Below are 19924 nucleotides of genomic sequence, written 5' to 3'. Positions count from 1 at the left end.
TAATCTCTGCTAAAAACTCACTTTTTACGGCTTACATTTGTAATACCCTAACATTTCCTTAGTTCTTGCTCACTGAAGTTCTGGCTGTCCACCTTCATGGTTGAGTAAGTACATAGTGTTTTGCCTGTAGAGCACTTCATGAACAGCATTCTAAAATGTGCTATATACACAATACTTTAATTATTCTTATCCTTCTGATTCTTCTTCTTTTTATTACTGTGTAGTTGAGGCCACATTGTGCTGAATGCATCATACATGCAACAAGTATCAGCCCCCTGGGTTAGAGATAAACTATGTCAGAGTTAACTCAGAGAGACTGAAAGCAGTCATTGATCAGTGGACCTGACTTGATAATGATTGACAAGCTAGCAGCCGTAGGAGTGTCATTCGCGAGGAGGTGTGTGTTAGCGAACTGCATTTATGCACTCCCCAACTTCTCTTCACCACCACACACAGCAAATTGCAGCACAAGAGTCGGCAGACTTGAGGTCATTGTGTGGATTACTGGAGACATGGCTCATGGGTTCGATATGGACAAGCCTCAAAAGCGTTACTGCATTCAAGGCACTCATGTTGCCATCATCTGTGTGGCAGTGGTGGTGTGTTCGCTGACGGTGGGCCTTGCAGTGGGCCTCACCAGGACCAATACATCGAGCCAGTCCACTGTAGCACCTCCAACAGAGCCCCCTCCTCCTGACCGAGGTCCATGCCTGCCATCCACAGATGCCAGTGGGGATTGGAAGAATTTCCGTCTTCCTGACTATGTCACGCCGGTTCACTATGACTTGCTGCTGGAACCAGACTTGGTTGATGATGTCTATTCGGGCACAGTGGATGTCCATCTGGAGGTCACAAAGACTACTCGTTATTTGTGGCTGCACATCAGGGAGACCTTTGTCAGCGGCAAACCCAGACTGAAGAAGATAGGACCGGGAGGACTTGAGGACATACCTGTCAAGAGTTGTTTCGAGTACAAAATGCATCAGTATGTTGTGGTGGAAGCTGCAGTGATGTTGCCCATTACTGCTCCAGGAGAGGTCTACATATTGAGTCTTGACTTCCAGGGCTCACTCACAGGCTCTGTCGTGGGATTCTACAGAGTTGTCTACACGGAGAATGGCCAAACTAAGTAAGCTCTTTCACTGAAAAAACATTTACAAAACAAAAACATATATTCTAGTCAACTATCTCAGATGTACAATATATTTATGGCCAATAATAGAGAGCATATTTTCGGTTGAGACACCTCATTATTATTTATGTTATTTATCCCATTATAGTTATACAATTGTCAAATAGCTTGTCATAATACATTTACAATGTATTGGAGGAGATAGAAATAAGCATTCATTCATAGTGGTACAGATATGCTTTGACATCCATCCTGATGAGATTGACCTTGAATATGGCATCAAAGTATTCATTCAAAATTCATGTACGAAAAGTATTATTATTACATTCCTATGGAGGACAAAGAAGAACCTAACTTTGACTTGTGCAATGTTTTGTTAACTATTATTCACTTTCACATTATTCACTGATGAAGCAGATAGGGTTTTTGATCTTTTGTCATTGTAGCTTCTTTGCCCTCTATTGGCGAGGTTGAGCTGACAATTCATGTTATCCTCAAAAAAATGTCCATAAAACATTTCCATTGATCCGCAGAAAGATTGCAGCAACTGATCATGAGCCCACCGATGCCAGGAAATCCTTCCCTTGCTTTGACGAGCCGAACAAGAAGGCCACCTACAACATCTCCATCATACATGATGCTGCGTACAGTGCTCTGTCCAACATGCCATCACAGGTATGGGACAAAAAAATGGGGGTTAGGGAAAAAACATATTTATAGCTGTAAAAATGTGATGAAATAAGTGACCACTTTTTTTTATACCTCATGCATATTGAGATTCTTCTGCAATAATATAGATTTAGTTCTCAAGAACTCTTAGACTCAAGAGCTCTTTTGTACACCATGCCATCGTACTCTACAACTCCTCACTTGGGGGTAGGAAGTAGCAGGGTACGCTACACTACATAGTAATGGACACTTGTTCAATGTGCAATAACCGTCTCTCTGGTGCAATAACCTATTTTTAATTTATTTTATTTTATTATTATTATTATGATATATATATATTTTATTCTCTGTGTGATGCTCTTCCTGACTGCATGCCCTTTCTTGCCTCCATTGCTGCCGGAAATGTAAATTTCCTGGAGGGAGTCATCCCAAAGGGATCAATAAAGTCGAGTCAAAGTCGAAGTCTAAGTCTAAGTCTGAAATGACTGATGATGACACGATGACTTAGACTTAGTGTGGCTTTGAGAGATTTCCTGCCTGCGCTCAAGACTGCTTACTAACAACTCCCTCATCTTCATTGGTTCTCCTTTCATTCACACACACTTACCCCGTCTTTTTTGTCCTTAGCTTTAGCTGCATGTGTAAAATCACGGGCCAACAAGCTTACACCTCATTTCACAATTTATTTTATTATTATATCTTTACTTTTTCATTCCTGTGGACTGCCTTTTGCTTTCTGTTCCCAAATTGGTTAGTTTGTTGTTGACTGTTTGTTTCAGGGGCCATGCAACCAGAGAAACGCCACACTGAGAGAGAACAGCTTTCATCCTTTCTCCTTTGTGTGTCCAGGGCCCCCCCGAAACTCTTCAGGAGAAGAAAATCAAGACCACCTTCCAAAAATCAGTCCCAATGAGCACATATTTAGTGTGTTTTGCCGTTCACCAGTTCAGTTATGTGGAAAGAGTGTCGCGGACAAATATTCCAGTAAGTTTATAAGGATTCATCTTTGACTTTGCTTTAACTTGAACAGTTCAGAAATTAACACAGGTTTCTTTTTCCAATTCAGTTGAGAATCTACGCTCAGCCTAGTCAGATAGCAACTGCAGAGTATGCTGCGAACACAACCAAGATCATCTTTGACTACTTTGAGGATTACTTTGATATGAAATACTCTCTGCCAAAACTCGGTATGTACACAACAACAAATGTCCAAGACCATCCTGTAATGAACTCTGGCTTCATCACTATCAATATTTTTCTTTATACCGGGGGTGGCTAAACATTCTTTTCTACCACAGGGTCTAGTGTTTTTTTCTCGAGATCTACCAGTTCACATGCCCAATGCCATTTATATTTGATATATCATACAATATTTTGTGAGTTGCTGAAATATGACAACCAATGCATTTGTAGCAACATTGGTGGCTAAAAATAAACTTAAGTCAAGTGAGAGCCAGATGGGCGTGAGCTGCTGGGGCATTGGAACTCTTCAAAGTAGTAGTAGTAGTAGTAGAAACTAGTAGTCGTTTCCTTCAAAGTTCTTTTCATTTTGTCATGTCATATTCAGTTCCAACACAAATGGGAGCAGTCAGCATTTCTCACACCAACACCTGAAACCAATGACTTTAAAATTGAATGATGCGTTTACTGTTTCAGATAAAATAGCCATCCCTGACTTTGGCACGGGTGCGATGGAGAACTGGGGCCTCATTACGTACAGGGAGACTAACTTATTGTATGATGAGGAGCAATCCTCATCCACCAACAAAAAGCAGGTGGCCAAAGTCATCGCCCATGAGCTGGTGCACCAGGTACAGCATTCAATTTGTCCCTTATCCCCTACATTTGCAGAGTGTATTTTTTCACACACAACCGCATATAATGGCTATCAAATTTGTTTATTGGAAGAGTAAAAGCTCTTCTGCCAGGTTTAGCTACTTCTCATCACTGCATTGAACTCATTCTCTCTGAGAAGGTGAGACTGAAAGATGGTAGTCCTAATCCCTGCATTCCAGGTCTCAGACTACAATAATCTTGCAGGTGAACTTTGGCCTCCCAGTAAAATCCAGAATTGTTTTTTGATGCTGGGACATGTTCTTGCCAGAGATATTGAATAAGCTCATCTATTATCTTCAATGAGGGAATAACAAATGCATATCAAGATCATGCTTTCACTGGCGAACCCTGCTGCAATTATGAGATAAAGATAAGTAAGTTTTATGGACAATACAAGTGTTCAAAGGTCAATGTTTTGCTGCTAGTTCACGAAAGAGTGATAATAGCCTTGTAGGATGTCAATAAAATATATGGCATTTTGTACGAACATCACAATTCTTTTATGACCAACTCGCACACTAATGACTAACAGGAGACCTTGAGGTTGTCACTAAAATTTATGGACCATGCAGACATGCAGGATGCCAACTTTATTTGGAATATCAGCATCTTTTGGGTGAACTTTAACTTGAACATTATGAGCAAGTCAGAATGAAGCTGATTACTGTGCATGTTTAGATTTATTTCTATTATTATTATTATTATTAAAAGTCTTTACTTACATTAACATCATTTTGTGGTTGGCTAATGCCTTGGACAAATAAAAGCAAGTCGAATTTTGGATGATATTACGTAAATGCTTGCCTATAAAAAATGTTTTTAAGTGTGTTTTAAAGGTGGAGGTGCTTTTCAGATCTCCTCTAGCAGACTATTTGAGATGCCCTGACAGAAAAGGCTTTGTCATTTCTAGACTGAAGTCTTGACTTTGGTACAAATAGCAGCGACCCACCTGAGGATCTTGGCTGACTTGCAAGTGGTGGGCATTTATGCAACGTAAATGGGGGGCCAGGCCAAGATTGGTTTCTCAAAATGATCAAAGGTATCAAAATATCAAAATTCTCAGTCGATTCTAAAGTGAATGACTAAAGATGTCCTCTCGGAGAGATATTATTGGAACCAGCCAAAGGAAGTGTCTTTGATGCCACCAGGAAGCAAAGGCGGTTGAGTAAAACTTCGAGGTCACCGGTGTTGAAAGCTTCATTGAGATCTAAGAGAATAAAATGGAGCTTTCACCAATGTCTGCTGCTAAAAGGAGGTTGTTGGTCACTTTTACAACAGCTGTGTATGTATCCTAACCCAAAACCAAAAAGTTTTGATGCATAATTCCAAAGTTTGAGAAGACTACCCTTTTTCCTAAGGTCGTAGCTTTGAACGGAAATTTAGAGATTGGTTGAAAGTTTGGCTTTCCTCCAAAGAGGTTCGATCATTGCACGTTTAAAGGCTGTTGGGAATGTACCCATGGAGAGTTACTGATTAATGACTGATAAACATCTCAAATCTTGTAAGAATTGTGTGGGAAGGATATCAAGGCTGCACGTGGCTGGCTTCAATTGAGGGAGTTTATGGCTCTCACCATAGATAATTCAAATGCTGAAATTGTCATGTGGTTTGTTGTGTCAATGGGTTGAAGAGGGCTCTGTTCCGGTGTTCAGCATGCAAAAAAAATGAAGTACAGTTGCAGTATTGCGGAGAACAGAGTAGATGCGTGAAACTCCACAATCAGCTATTGGGGCATGTTAGCTCATCAACGTTAGGAGTCCACTTCATTAAATGGGAAAGAATGCAGCCCATAAACAAGACCAAGGACAGGCAAATGTGGAAACTCATGCATCTATTGTATACTGTACCTTCTCGAATTATATTAACATTGGACAGCACACTTCAATGTGGTAATGCTAGAGTACGCAAGGTAGTTACTTCAATTGAGATTTATTTTGTCAGTAACTTGTCATGTTTTGTCCGACAGTGGTTTGGCAATATTGTGACCATGGACTGGTGGGATGACCTGTGGCTTAATGAAGGCTTCGCCAGTTTCTTTGAGTACATCGGCGTGGAGAAAGCCGAACCAGACTGGGGCATGGTGAGCCCTGTGATAAGGATTCTGTACTAATCCATATGAACACATCACTGATGCAACATTTCTCCTTGGCAGCGGGACATAATGATCACCGATGATGTGCTTCCTGTCATGGTCGATGACGCACTACTCTCTTCTCACCCAATTATCGTGGACGTGTCAACACCTGCTGAGATCACGTCTGTCTTTGACGCCATTTCCTACAGCAAGGTACATGTATTCTTAGACGCATTTCTAAGATTGTGACACGTGGTAGGTCCTCTTGAGTCCCTAAATTAGATCCAGGGATTCATGAATACATTATTCATTGCTTATTACACTATATTATGATATTAATTTGAGGTTGTGTGCAATATATCAAGCTTTGAAAATGAATAAGGTCAGTCAAGTCTTTTCTTGTTTTGAGCTGTTCTTGACTTGTGTTACAAGGACTCCACTCTTTGCCTTCTTTTATTTATTTTCCTTCTTTTCAAATCAGGTGAGTGTAAAACAAGCACGGATTTTGGAATCTAAACGGCCAGCGCTGTGATCCACCAAAAGATGTGGCAATGCCCTTTTTATAAAGTCAGACTCTGCTCATGTGCTTGATTGTTTTAATCATGTCTCTTTGTCCAGGGTGCGTCCATTCTCCGGATGCTAGAAGACTGGATGGGCAAAAACTCATTCAGAGACGGCTGTCGAGTGGGTTGCCTCACTTCTAACTTACTAAACTGATAGAGCGAAAAATCCTTTTTAAGTCAGTGACTGAACCCTCTTGTTTTTCCCTTAGAAATATTTGAAAGACTACATGTTCAAGAATGCCAAAACTGCCAACTTCTGGGCTTCACTGACCAACGTAAGTATGACAAGGTTTGATGTTTCAGTGTTGGACAGAGTGATTTTATCTAAAGCATTTTATTACCTTCAACACACAGGTGAGTGGCTTTCCGGTGGCTGAGGTGATGGATACATGGACAAAACAGATGGGATATCCAGTGCTGGACCTGTCTGTCAATGAAACTAGTGCCAGCCTCACCCAGAAACGCTTTCTTCTTGATCCCAAAGCAAATCCGAATGAAACCCCATCACCATTTGGGTAACAGGCTTATTGTCTTATAATGCATTTCACTTTATTTTCCAATTGTATTGAATTGAATCCATTTTAATCAATATTAATGGAAAAGTATACATTTCAGCAAGGAAAACAAAAACTGCTATTAAAATAGCTGGATGATGATTAAATAGATCGATACAGACACTGAAGGACAAGTATTGGACATTGGTTCGTTCAAGTACTCAAAGAAAAGTTTCCATCCTAGTAATGACGGTTTCTTGGGCCAAGATGGCTTTAAGCTCAAAACACTTTTGGCTACAGTCCTGATTTTGGAAGTAAACATTCCGTCTGTGGAAACATGGCTGATGAACTCTAACACAACAATAGCCCTCTCCATTTACATCCATTCAAGGACTTGTGAATAAACAAATAACCACAACTCTGGCAGACATCAACAAGCTGATTTTACTTTCGGACAGTATGGGGATGGGGGTTCAAAGTTGGGCAGTCATTGTTCAGGATCGCAAGATATTTCTGAAGGGATTTAATGAACTGGATTTCTCTTTACATGACTCAGATACAAGTGGACCATCCCAGTCAAATCATACCCCATCCAACGCAAAGAGACTATTCGGTCCATGTTCACCTGGACAAGCCCAGGTATTGTGTTCCGATATCAATATTCCTCTTAATCCCAGTTTGCTGCAAAACCCATCTTTGTCTCCACGCCCAGTTCTTGACATATTTTTGTCCGTATATAACAAATTCTCCAAACCCTGTAAAGCCAGTTGCCACCATAGTATGTCCTGTTTTCAGAATTAAATTTTAAAAAAAAAGTCAATTACGAGACTGTCTTTTGCAAAACAGAACATGTGGTGGAGCCCTACTCACCTTCGGTGGATGGCTTACTGAAGGTCAACAAAGATCACATGGGATTCTACAGAGTGAACCACGATGACAGCATGTGGGAGGCGATTAGTGAACAGCTCCAGAGCAACCTCTCGGTAAAACATTCTTCATGTTTTTGTTTTGTTGGACTACAATGGTTCAATACAGCCATCTTAGAGAGAACACATATGGAACAGTAGATTGCCCAAAGTTCCATCTGCAAAACTGCCATTATTCTAATTAACGTTCCACATATAGTTTGTCTACTGAACAGTAAAAAAAAAGTCCACTAGTTAGTTTCTTCCAGCTATTTTCCTATGTGAAAAAACTATCTTCTACTTTTTGCCTTTGAAGGTGTTTGGTGCAGCAGATAGAGCAAGCTACATCGATGATTCGTTTGCTCTCTCCAGGTCTGTATCAGAACACAGTCCTTTACAATCATCTTATATTCATTGATTTGATATTGTTTGTTTCTCTGTGTAGGGCAAACATTATTCACTATGGCAATGCCTTCAATCTCACCAAGTATTTAACAGGTGAGAGGGATTATGTAGTCTGGGAACGTGTGGATGCATCCATTGCCTATGTGCGAGACATGCTGTCCGGACAAAAAGATCTCTTTCCCAAGTTTCAGGTTGGTTTCTCGCCTAAAATACATAAAAATCCAAATGAATTGAATCATATTTTACTGTGAACTAATTTGAAATATGCAAAATTGCAAGAACAACCAATCAACAATCCAAAAAGATCCAAATAAATTACCTGGTCATATACAAAAAAACATTTTTTCTAAAGAATTTAAGAATGAGGAAAAAAAGGTGGTACTTTTCCCACATAAGGAAAAAGGGCTGTTGTTCGACCACCAGTGCACATCGCTGTCTGTTCTAAATTGAGGGTCTTCTCTCTTTGACAAACAGACTATTAGTTACAAACTGTCGCACCTATACTGTGCACTGTCTGGAATGTAGCCTCCCTGTTGACTAACCTTGCCCTTGTTGAATATGAGGCGATGTCTGGTGGTGCTACGTCTGAAATATTTACATCTCAGTTGCACGTTGTAGGGCTCCAAGTGAGACAGAGCATTCAGCAGAAGCACCTTGAGAAAGGCTGGCCCTGCTAAAAGTTTCACAGGAAAGGGAAAGGGGACGCTACACAACACAACACATGAAAGTTCTTCAGAGTGCGGAGCTGTCATAGGTGTCAGTTATCAGTAATGAAAGACCTTCAAATTCAACACCTAGGTTTTTAAGTGAGTTCATAGAAAACACCACATCTCCCAGTTATAACTTTTCTATACTGGCTCCCTGTCCCTTGAAAATTACTTGAACATTTTACAAGTAATTTTAATCATATGTCCCTTTGGCTCCCACCGACACAGATGATTTGTCAACGACACAGCTCGTAGTCTTAGATGCTTGCATGGTTCCCAATTGGTTGTTCCAAAGTCTAGGCTGTCATCAAAGTAGGACAATGCATTACACATCAGAATACCTCGACTTCTTAGGTGTTGTCCATTCTAAGAATATACTGATCATCATTGTTTCTTCCTTTGGTTATTTTATTGCTATGCTGAATATACAGTATATTACCTTGTGTTGAATGTGTGCTTCTGTGTGTCTTCCAATGTTGTGTGTCATATTATACTGCCTATTATTTTACATTTATTTTACATCACTTGGTGATCCAAGTCTTAATGATGCTCCTGGCAATCACACAGTTGAGCTCTTTCCTTCATTTTGCCTCGGAAATTAAAACAATCTTAGGCTTCCTGCCCCACAACACCCGTGGGACTATCCAAATATAATATTTTTTTTCTATTCTTCTGGCTTCCAGAAACTGTTTCGCAACCATGTCAAGGGTATTACTGATCATCTTGGCTTCACTGATGACGGGACACATACAGAGAGGTAGAGCAGCTCATTCCTGATCCATCCGATACGTGAGCATCATTGTGATCTTATTGTGCTCATCAGAATGTTACGAGAGACTGTGCTTGACATCGCCTGCCAAATGGAAGATCCGGATTGTCTTAGAGAAATGTCAAATATGTTTGACCAATGGATTGACGGAACAATGGCGTAAGAATCTGGGCACACAGCACACTTGCCTTTCTGAGAGTAATGTCATTCTAAATTAACACATTCTTTCTCTAATTTTAGCAACATCCCTGTGAACCTGAGACTCCTGGTTTATCGATATGGCATGAAGACTTCGGGTAATTCTGAGAAGTGGGAAATCATGTTCCAGAGATACAAAGAAACATCCCTGGCTCAGGAGAAAGTGAAGCTGCTGTATGGTTTGGCATCAGTGCAGAATGTGGATCTCCTGTACAAGTGAGGACAACCTTATAATGACAACATTCGGGCACAAAACATCAACACAATAATGTCATATTTGAAACATTCTTTTACCCCACAAATTATTTTCAGTAGTCTCCTTTACCAGCAATGAAATAAAACTTGTCTTTGTTGAGCAGGCTATTGGAGGCTACCAAGAATGAAAGCGTGGTCAGAAGCCAGGATTTGTTCACCGTGGTTAGATACGTGTCATACAACCAAATGGGCCTTGAAATGGCCTGGGACTGGACCACACTCAACTGGGATTTCTTGGTCAAGAGGTCAGTGCCACACTCCTTGAATTATTGTGGATTATTGTGGACGAGTCAAGGTATTGTGCCGCAATATTAAGGTAATGTTTGAGGGAGATGAACTCATGTTTTATTCATCTTCTCTCATACAGTTTTATCGCCATTGCACTGTATAATTTAAAAGATTTAAATGGTGAACTACCTGGGAATCCTTACATGAACTAATCTCGGCTAAAGTTAAGATAGGTGAGATTATTTCTGCGATAACATACTACTACTTTTGTATTATTATTTATTATTTTATTATTATTTACATTATTTATTACTTTACTTTACCTGGATATTAAGTCTTAAGTCTTTCACCTTGTTTGTTGTGTTGCCACAACATCGTATTGTTTTTCAACAGGCGTCACACACAACTTCTTGGTTGTTTGTGCCGCTGAAGTAGCTCCACACATGGCTCCGCTCACGGTTGACCGTTCAGCAGCTGTGAGAGCGATCGAGTCTTGACTGTGACTGGCGCCGTGGGTTGCAATAGTTTAGTTACTTTTCATTGAGTTCCTGTTTAGGATATATTGAAAGTATCAATATTTTGGTTTGAGAATTGATTTTGGAGAATCAAGATCCGGTATTGGAAGTATCGATATTTCAGGATCGATCCGCACATCACTAGTCACTAGTTGTGCATAGGTGTAACCGACATTCTGACTTGTCTGGTGCGCAAAGCAGTTTTACAGTCATGTTGATTCGCCCCAGGACACTCTGGAACTGCATCCTACCATCCCTGATGTGCAAAGTAATGGCGCAGACAAACCAACTTGGTCATCAAATTTACAAATGGCCACATCACATGGCCTACCACGCTTGTCTCATAAAACCAGCATGTAAAATAAATCATTCATTTGCCTGCAATATATTATGTGCAGCCAACTACAAACAGTAACTGGACACATGTTTACACAGTTTTATCGCACTTGATAAGAGGTTTAACAACTGAGTAATAAGCAGAGTGGGTGTCTATTGGCTGAGGATGTTTTTCCAGTGCTGAGCTGATGATTAATACCCTCTTGTCTGTGTAGGTACACCATCAATGACAGAAACCTGGGGCGCTTGCTGACCCAAATCTCCAGCACCTATAACACAGTGCTGCAAAAATGGAAGGTATGGTGTCTCTGTCTTACCTCGTTTCTGACATTATTTGACATTTTTTGGGTTGAGTCTCATCCAAAATATTAGCACCACAGAATGACAACTAAATTGCTTCTGGCTGGCTGACTGGTAATGCATACGACTTTTGAAGGGAACTACAGTCCCAGCCTCAATTGCTGAGAGAATGTGCTGTGTATTGGTTGTATTGAGCATTCCCTTTTTTTTCATGGATAATTAATTCCATATTCCCTCATTTAAAAATCAACCTCAACCTCATTTTTCTCTTTTTTTTTACTGATCTTTTTTTTTATTGTTGAATTACAAACTTCCGTGTAGCACACCTGTGCTGATAGAAAACTTTGATTGCACACATGCAACAATATGAAAAAAAGCTTCTCCATATTTAACAATTGTTGAACAATGTCAGTCCATTGTCCTATGTTCCGTGCGGCAGGTTGGAGCCATTTTCTTGTGATAGCCTTCTTTCCATCTCCCAAAATAATTTTGACCAGGTATGAGTCTGATTTGTGAACAGATGCTTCAAGATATCCAAGGTATAGCACATTTCGTATTTTGTATCCCAACACTGAATTTCAGGACCGTTTCAAAAGATATGTGTATGGTGGGATTGAGCTGCTCACATTTTCTCCAACACATCTGATTTTGATTACATTGTTTACTTTTAATCTGGGGAGTAATGAATGATCGTATTTGATTCGTCCAAGAAAATTCTCTCCCTCCCTGGGATTGAGTTGTTGTTTGCGACTTTTCCATATTTTGTTCCAGATTTCATCAGTTATCACTTCACCTGGTTCTTTTGACCATTTGTCTTTAACATATAATGTGGTTTCTTCTTTGAATTCCATTAAATTTAAGTATAATATTGATATTGTTTTGGTAATAATATTATCATATGATTTTATCATTCATTTCAGCGACTATCGAGTGACTTTCGTCCATAGTTTGTCTTATTTTTTAAATCATTATAATCTCTTCTTTGTAAATATCTAAGTAAATGATGGTTATTCAATTGAAATGTATTCTTTAAATTTTGGAAAGATATGTTATTATTATAATCCCATTCTTGGTTATTTTATGGGAAGCAGAAATCCCTTTATGGAATCCATTGTTTGAATGTATTATCCATCTTATTAGGTTCAAAGTTCTTATCAAATGCTATCCATTTCTGTTGTTTTCCTGTTTTTTGTGTCGTAACTGTTGATGCCCAATGTGAACTTAGTTGTCAAGTTTTCCTCAACATTGTGGAACAGAATTGGTTCCTTTTCTCCAAGTAGCGTTTGAATGGGAACTCCTGTTTTAACTGATTCAATAGCTTTCCATCTGGCCACATAATCATTGTCGCAATAACATAAGACAGGACGTAATTGTGCTGCATGGTAATACTCTTTTAAATTTGGTAGTGCCAGCCCCCCTTGTTCTTTTGCTAGTTTTAGAGTAGCATATCGAATACGAGGCACTTTTCCTCCCCAAATAAATCTTGATATAAGTTTGTCCCATATGAGGAATTCTGACTGTGGTATATTGAGTGGTAAAGATTCAAAGAGTTATAGCACATGCGGTAGGATATTCATTTTTATTGTTCTAATCCTATCATTCAGTCCCATAGGATAAATACACCATCATTCCATGTCTTTTCTTATTACATTGTCAATATGTGAATAATTCTTTTTATATAGGTTAGCAGGGTTTTTTGTTATATTTATTCCTAAATATTTAAATTATTTCAGATCCCAATTTATTTTGTACTTAGTGTTAGTGTTGTTGTAAAGAAGTATTTGAGTTTTTTATATATTTATTTTATACCCCGAATATGAACCAAATAGTTTAGAATTTGAATTAGTTGTTCAAGTGATTTTGTAGGGTTTCTAAAGTATATCATTGCATCATCAGCAAACAAGCTTCTTTTATGTTCTTGATTATTAATTTGTTTGCCTTTTACCAGATCACTTTGTCTTATTATCTGTGCCAGTGGTTCTATACATCAAGCAAATAGCGTGGGACTTAAACAACAGCAATCCTGTTTGATCCTCATCTATGACGTCTGTAATAAAATGCAGACGTCATAGACCTGCAAGCAACCTGGAGAGCCTGCGTATCTTAAAAGAAACCTTGTATTGCACAGGACCAAAGCACTGTGGCGGAACATAAATATCAAATATTTGACCCTTTCATGATCATACTTCCGGATTTTTTTTTTGGGTATTTTGGCTTATTGTAATAGATAAGACAACCACACTCAATATCTGTGTTAAAATGCTGGATTCTTCTTGAAATGATTGAAGTAAAAAGTTTATAGGCTACATTTAGAATTGAGATTGGATGGTCATTTTGGCAATATTCCTTATCTTTGGCTGATTTAGGCAGGACTGTAATGATAGCTTCATTCTACTATGGTAGTAAAACAGCTTTTGAAAGTGTCCAAGTAAAGGCTGAGTGAAATACAGATGATCACTCAATTTCAAATTTATTATACCATTCTGCTGTTTGTTTTCAACTTTTTGATTGATTTTTGAATTTCCTCTGTTGTTATCTTGTTTGTAATTTGTTCATTTTGTATTTTGCTGGAAGATCTAATGGGTCAAGGATTTTTTAAAATGCATTTTTCATTTGTTGTTGTGGACTGGGTGTATAGTTCTTCAAAGTAGTTTCTGACAACAGTTTCAATTTCTTTTGGATCATGTTTTAATAGATTTGTTTTGGGATCTCAAATTTTAGTTACTTGTGTCTCTATCCTCTGTTTCTGCAATGTTCTTGCCAATAATCTTGCATCTTTTGGTCCTGCTTCAAATGTTGCTTTAATTTCTGTGTCACACTGTAATAAATTGTTAAATTCCTGTTTTTTCCTTTTCATTTCATGGCTTAGTTTCGCTTTATGATTCTGTTCAAGTGTCTTCAATTTTTCCATTAATTCCTTAAAGTTTTTTTCTTTTTCTTTCTTAAGTTTACTGGAAATGCTGATAATTTTTGTGCAAGCTTTTAATGCATCCCATAATATCGTAGTTTCATGATTGTCATTATCTGACAAATAGTTTTGAATTTCTAATTTAATTTAATTTAATTTTCTGATTTATTATTAAGAATTCCAAAATTCATTCTCTATAGTTTTTATTTTTCCATTCTAATTCGATATTTAAATAAATTGCAATGTGGACTGAACCCCTCTTTTTACTATGAGAACTATAATACATAATTTTAAATCCAAATCTTTAAAGTTCATTGTGTTCTGTCTGCGAGAGGTGTGTCTCTTGCAGAAAGTTGTGTTTTTTCCTTTTTTAGTTTATTCATGATTTTTGCTCTTTTAATAGGGTTTCCCAATCCATTTACATTTACATAGATGCTTTTAAGTTGCACAGGTTTGCAATAGCTCCCCCACAGGACACAAAAAAGAAAACAACCCAACAATAATAAACTGTACATAAACAACTGCCAAAAAGAGATGTCAACAACAACTCCGATCCTTCATTGACCCTCTTCACCTATTGTGGGGGTGGTCCCTTCACAAGAGAGGGGCCCCCTCCCAGAAATGAGGTTTGCTCTCCTCATACTATTCTCACGATAGTAAATAACAGTCCCTTTACACCAACATATTGATATTAATAGACCCTTTTCTGTAGATGACTTGTTGTTTTATGAACTAAAACTTACTGTAATACATCAAACTTAATAGAAGACGTTCCGCTTGCATGTCTCTATTTATGTGGATTCTGAAGATCCTTATGTATTGCTGTCCTGGCAATGCAAAATGAGCCCTTGTGTACACAAGATCTTGTGGTCTTTCTCTTGCACACTGACCAGTCTCTTCGTTTCTCGCAACCCATGTTTTCACTCTGCTGCTCCAGTGAACTTGCATCTTGTTTGGGGGTGTGTGAAAGGTCTCTCTTCAGGACCTTCTTGACGCCGGCTTATGCTTTTCGTTGTTGGACGATCCTCATTACGTAGTCATAGTCAAAGTAAACAGCGTTCCCCTCGATTGTGAAGTGTTTTTTTCTGCAATGCCCTTTTTAATACCATTTCTTTTCCGGTGAACTTTAAAAAGTTCAGGATAATCGATCTCGGAGGTTGATTTGGTCTTGGTCTCGGGTGCATTGATCTGTGTGCTCTTTCAATTTGTAAGTTTGCGTTGAGTGAAAACTCTTGACGGGTGATGTCTTGTAATGCCCTGTTCACATCTGAACTCCATCTCTCCACTTCCTCCGTCCTTTTGCATGGCTTTTATCTGTTTCCTGATTTCATCCAGGCTCATTTGCTGTTAGCTGCAGGTGCTAGCTGATTTTCTCTGTCTCCTCTTCGCATTAAATCCGTAGTTTGAATGTCAGGTTTTTCTTATTCTTTGTTTTTGATATTCCTGCCTTCATGCTTTAAACCTTTTAGTCAGTTTGTCGAGTTATATAGGAATTCAAAGTTGGTTTTCGGGGAGCCAGTTTGTCCACGTCCATCCGACAGGAAGGCTAATCCGTCTCATTTTAATGCAAATTGTTTGCTTTGTTTGAAGATGGAGAACTTCTTCGCCCTGACACCAAATTCTGGAGCCGGTGAACTGTCGAGAAAACAAGGTCTGGAGACTGTTAATAACAACATTGACTGGATCAGCAACAATAGAGATGAAATCAAAAGCTGGCTGGACAGCAACGTTGTCTAAAACTTTCAGCGAAATCATCATGCCTGAACTGTAAAACATCCACAATCAAAGCTCTGTTTTTGTTATTCCTTATGTATGGTTGAATCACTTTACTTGTATTTAATTTATTCACTCATTTAATATATAGATTACGAAGAATACAACATTGAATATCTTGATCTGAACAGAAATGTGAATCGACTCAACAATTGCCTTCAACTATACTGGAGGTGCTTTATTTTACATGCCTGAAGAGATTTCACAGCATTAGCAGGATGAAAGACCACCATAGCATATAATGAAGAGTGAAAGAGTGAAATCCATCCATTTTCAAGTAAGTTATGTTTTAAAATAAATAGTATGGTGTCAACACAAAGTGTCCCATTTTGTCGAGTCCTTTTGCCTCACATCGTTTTTAGTCCTGACCTCATGAAAGCCAGTTCATGCAAGCTGCAAGGGATCATTGGATCAATGAATGTAAAACATAATGCCAGTGACTTTTTAAACATGGCTACTACTGTCTTGAAGGACGGAGACATATGTTTATGGCAGCAAGTCAGGACATACGGTAAATTAGCCATTTCTTCAGCCTGTGCTATGAATACTCAGTGGATTAACTTTGTAACTTGATCCCTTTACTTGTGGTGTTTGGGTGCCATCATTCTTCCCTTCTGATCTAGCTGACGTCATACATCCTTCATAATGAGATGCACACCAAGGTGGCCAAATTGTCATTAGTTCATTAGTTGATGCTTGGGTACAAGTACTGATCAAATATTTCAAATAATTTACCTTTTAAAAATTATATTAGTATTATTATTATTATCTACAAGAAATATTATCAATCACAACAGCTTTTGAAAAACTATGAACAATTATTTTGGTGCCAAGTAAAGTGACTGAAAAGCATTTTTCGTAAAGCCCACTGATTCAGTTTTTGCAAAGACAAAAATCTTGTCGCCTTGTCATATGATGCACCCTGCTCTAGGTTATAGCCTCACCTGTGTGTCACCTGTGTGTATAAAAAGAACCCCAGCACACCAGACCTTCACATCAGCATGCCTTCGATTCAACCTGAGGCCTTTTATACTTGCAGGGATGCGTGGCAGTTCCTGTTACCAAACGCAAGTTTGAACTGGCCGGCATGTTCAGACAGGGAAAAGAACTGGTTCGTGGTCTAAAAAGTTGTGCCTTATTCTCTGTTTATAAAATGAGAATGTCTCCGACACTCGGACCCTCAACATCGGGTCTCCTCAGGGCTGTGTTCTCTCTCCATGGCTCTTCTCCCTGTACACCAACTGCTGCACCTCCAGCCACGAGTCTGTGAAGCTGATCAAGTTTGCGGATGACACCATCATCATCGGGCTCATCTCAGAGGGAGATGAGTCGGCTTACAGGAGGGAAGTGGAGCGGCTGGTGTCCTGGTGCAGCCGCAACAACTTGGAGCTCAACACCCAGAAGACAGTGGAGATGATCATAGACTTCAGGAGGGTCACAGTTTCTCTGTTCTCTCTCATGTTAGCTGGTTTACCCATTCCTATTGTGGACTCCTTCAGCTTCCTAGGACCCACCATCACTGAGGACCTCAAATGGGAGCCAACCATCAGGTCCCTCATCAGAAGGCCCAGCAGAGAGCGTTCTTCTTTAGCAGCTACTAAAACTACGACTGCCGACGAAGTTGCTGGTGGAGTTCTACATCATCATCCAGTCCATCCTCACCTCCTCTATCACCGTCTGGTACAACAGCGCCACCTCCAGGGACAAGAGCAGACTGCAGCGCATCGTACGTTCTGCTGAGAAGGTGATCGGTTTTAGCCTGCCACCTCTTCAGAACCTGTATGTCTCCAGGACCCAGAGACGTGCAGGTCGGATCAGAGCCGACCCTTCTCATCCTGGTCATGGACTGTTGGTTCCTCTTTCCTCTGGCAGGAGGCTACGTTCGATCCAGACCAGAACCTCACGTCACGGGAACAGCTTCTTCCCCTCGGCCGTCAGACTATTGAATTTGTGAACAGCCTTTGTTGTTTATTATATTTTATTTTATGTTTGTGAGCACTTTATTCCAATGCTATTTCCTAGTTGGTGGGATCCCCACTGACTATGGCAATAAATTTGATTCTGATTCTGATTCTGAGAAGAAAGTAAACGAAGTGAAAGTGGTTAAAGAAGAAAGTAAACAAAAAATTCAATTTAATTATGCTCTGTGAGACAGGTACTGAATATCAACTCAGACCACAGTCACGTCTGCAAAATACATCAACAATACCGGAATATTAGCCTCAGCCACTAAATGTGTAAAGGAAAATACATAAGCCGCAATGGTCTATAAGCTGCGGATGCAGTAGTGCTGTCGTTGCACAGTGCTGTGGCATGGAAAGGTCAGTGATGCACCCGGCTTAAAAGCTTTCAAAACTAGTTTTGAAAACGGGCTTTGGCATGGAGACTGACTCATGAAACAAACTGTGCAATGTTCTGAACTTGAATCATGAACTCCTCACATCTTTTTTTCAAAGTAAAACACTCAAAAAGAAGTTAAGACACAACAGCGAGTCCCAGCAGCTGCTTCTCAACTCCAGACCTCCAGGAGATTGGCTCTGTTGCCGGAGCTGCGGACACGCAGGCGAAAACAGCACATTTTGAGTACTTTATGGTTAAATAAAAAGCCTCTTCTTTAATCGGTTTCATCGCCTCTGATTTCATCATGCAAAAATCCACACATTAGCCGTGCCGTTGCATAAGCCGCAGGGTTCAGACTGCGAGAAAAAAGTCACGGCTTAAAGTCCGGAAATTTGAGTAATCTTAATTGGAAATGAATGCATGAAAGAAATCACCTGGACGCGAACTAGCAACCTTGTGACATACATGGCGGGGCTCTAACCAAAAAAATGTTCATGGGCTTAAAAGTTCATTTTCGTAAAGTGCACTGCGGTATATTTCTCACACATATGCAGTCATTTGGCTAGAAATGTACAACACACAAGATCATATGTGTGTTTCTCAATCCAAATCCCAAGTGCAGAATATAGCAGTGCTGCTTTGTACGGCTTTGTACTGCTTTGCCACCTGCTGAGCCTCACCATATATTGCACAATGACTCAACTAAACGTGCTGGCATGCTTTGCTGTGAGAACCTATTGCTGTCTCTCTGTATATTGCTATTAAAATGTTCAAGCACTTTTGCTATTGTATAGCTGATGGATATAATGATTGTTTGGGTCAACAGCGGTATGTGTGTTACTAGTTTCTTGCGCTGAGCGATCATAAAACAGCCGCGAAATGCCACAAAGTGAGGCACGCAGTTCTCCTGCCTCATGGTAGGGGGCACTAGTGATCCCAGGGATTCTTCTCGCTTCAGACTACGAGACGGAAGACCCGCTCTTTTCAAACGGAGAGGTACACACGAAAAGGTTGGCTATGTGGCTGTCCAGCAAGGAGCCGCCTGTTCTGCTCTTCCTGCCTTCTTTTCTCGTCTTGTGACAATGTCTGGACTCAAATGGGATATTGTGACCTGAAGAATTTGCTCAGAAGCTTCTTAAAACAGGAGCGGTCGACCACTCACATTCAAAGCCAGATCGCGCTAAAAACGTTTTTTGGGCTTTGATGACGCGAGTGAGGACAGACACGCTCCGACCATTGCTGCGTATATCCTGAGAGTGCTGGAGAGGTACGGCTGTGTTGACAAGGTTGTAGTTCAGACCTATGACAGCGTCGCTGTAATGGCCTCAGAGCTAAATGGTGCGCAAGCTAAAATTAAAAAAAAAGTGCCGGAAGCCATGTTTACCCACTGTTATGCACACAAGTTGATCTTGGTGCTATTGCATTCTGACTTCATTTATAAATAAAGGTAAGACCATAATAAAATTTTTTGGTGATGTTGTTTTTTTTGTGCTTTTTTGTATACTACAGTTTGTATG

The 19924-nt window shown here is 39.7% G+C and overlaps 1 protein-coding gene across 1 annotated transcript; it reads left to right on the top strand.

Annotated features, from left to right (window-relative positions):
* Positions 1–417: 417 nt before the first annotated feature.
* enpep (glutamyl aminopeptidase) lies at positions 418–16370 on the top strand. Its single transcript, XM_053846054.1, has 20 exons — positions 418–1129; positions 1666–1807; positions 2651–2785; positions 2868–2988; positions 3458–3612; positions 5604–5717; positions 5790–5924; positions 6330–6395; positions 6484–6549; positions 6629–6789; positions 7325–7407; positions 7615–7751; positions 7990–8045; positions 8119–8269; positions 9469–9542; positions 9609–9713; positions 9795–9968; positions 10112–10252; positions 11302–11383; positions 15885–16370. The coding sequence occupies exons 1-20, from the start codon at positions 513–515 to the stop codon at positions 16029–16031; spliced, it is 2862 nt and encodes a 953-aa protein (XP_053702029.1). The 5' UTR covers positions 418–512; the 3' UTR covers positions 16032–16370.
* Positions 16371–19924: the final 3554 nt, after the last annotated feature.

The sequence above is a fragment of the Synchiropus splendidus genome, chromosome 16 (assembly GCF_027744825.2).
Source record: "Synchiropus splendidus isolate RoL2022-P1 chromosome 16, RoL_Sspl_1.0, whole genome shotgun sequence".
NCBI lineage: Eukaryota > Metazoa > Chordata > Actinopteri > Syngnathiformes > Callionymidae > Synchiropus > Synchiropus splendidus.
Note: the sequence above shows the minus strand (reverse complement) of the source record. Positions and strands in the feature narration are given on the sequence as shown.

Bases quoted from the DNA above. Each gene is read 5' to 3' on its own strand.
- enpep (XM_053846054.1), top strand. From the start codon at position 513: ATGGCTCATGGGTTCGATATGGACAAGCCTCAAAAGCGTTACTGCATT. The intron at 8,270-9,468 runs GTTGGTTTCTCG...TCTGGCTTCCAG, and splicing joins ATCTCTTTCCCAAGTTTCAG to AAACTGTTTCGCAACCATGT. The intron at 9,714-9,794 runs GTAAGAATCTGG...CTCTAATTTTAG, and splicing joins TGGATTGACGGAACAATGGC to CAACATCCCTGTGAACCTGA.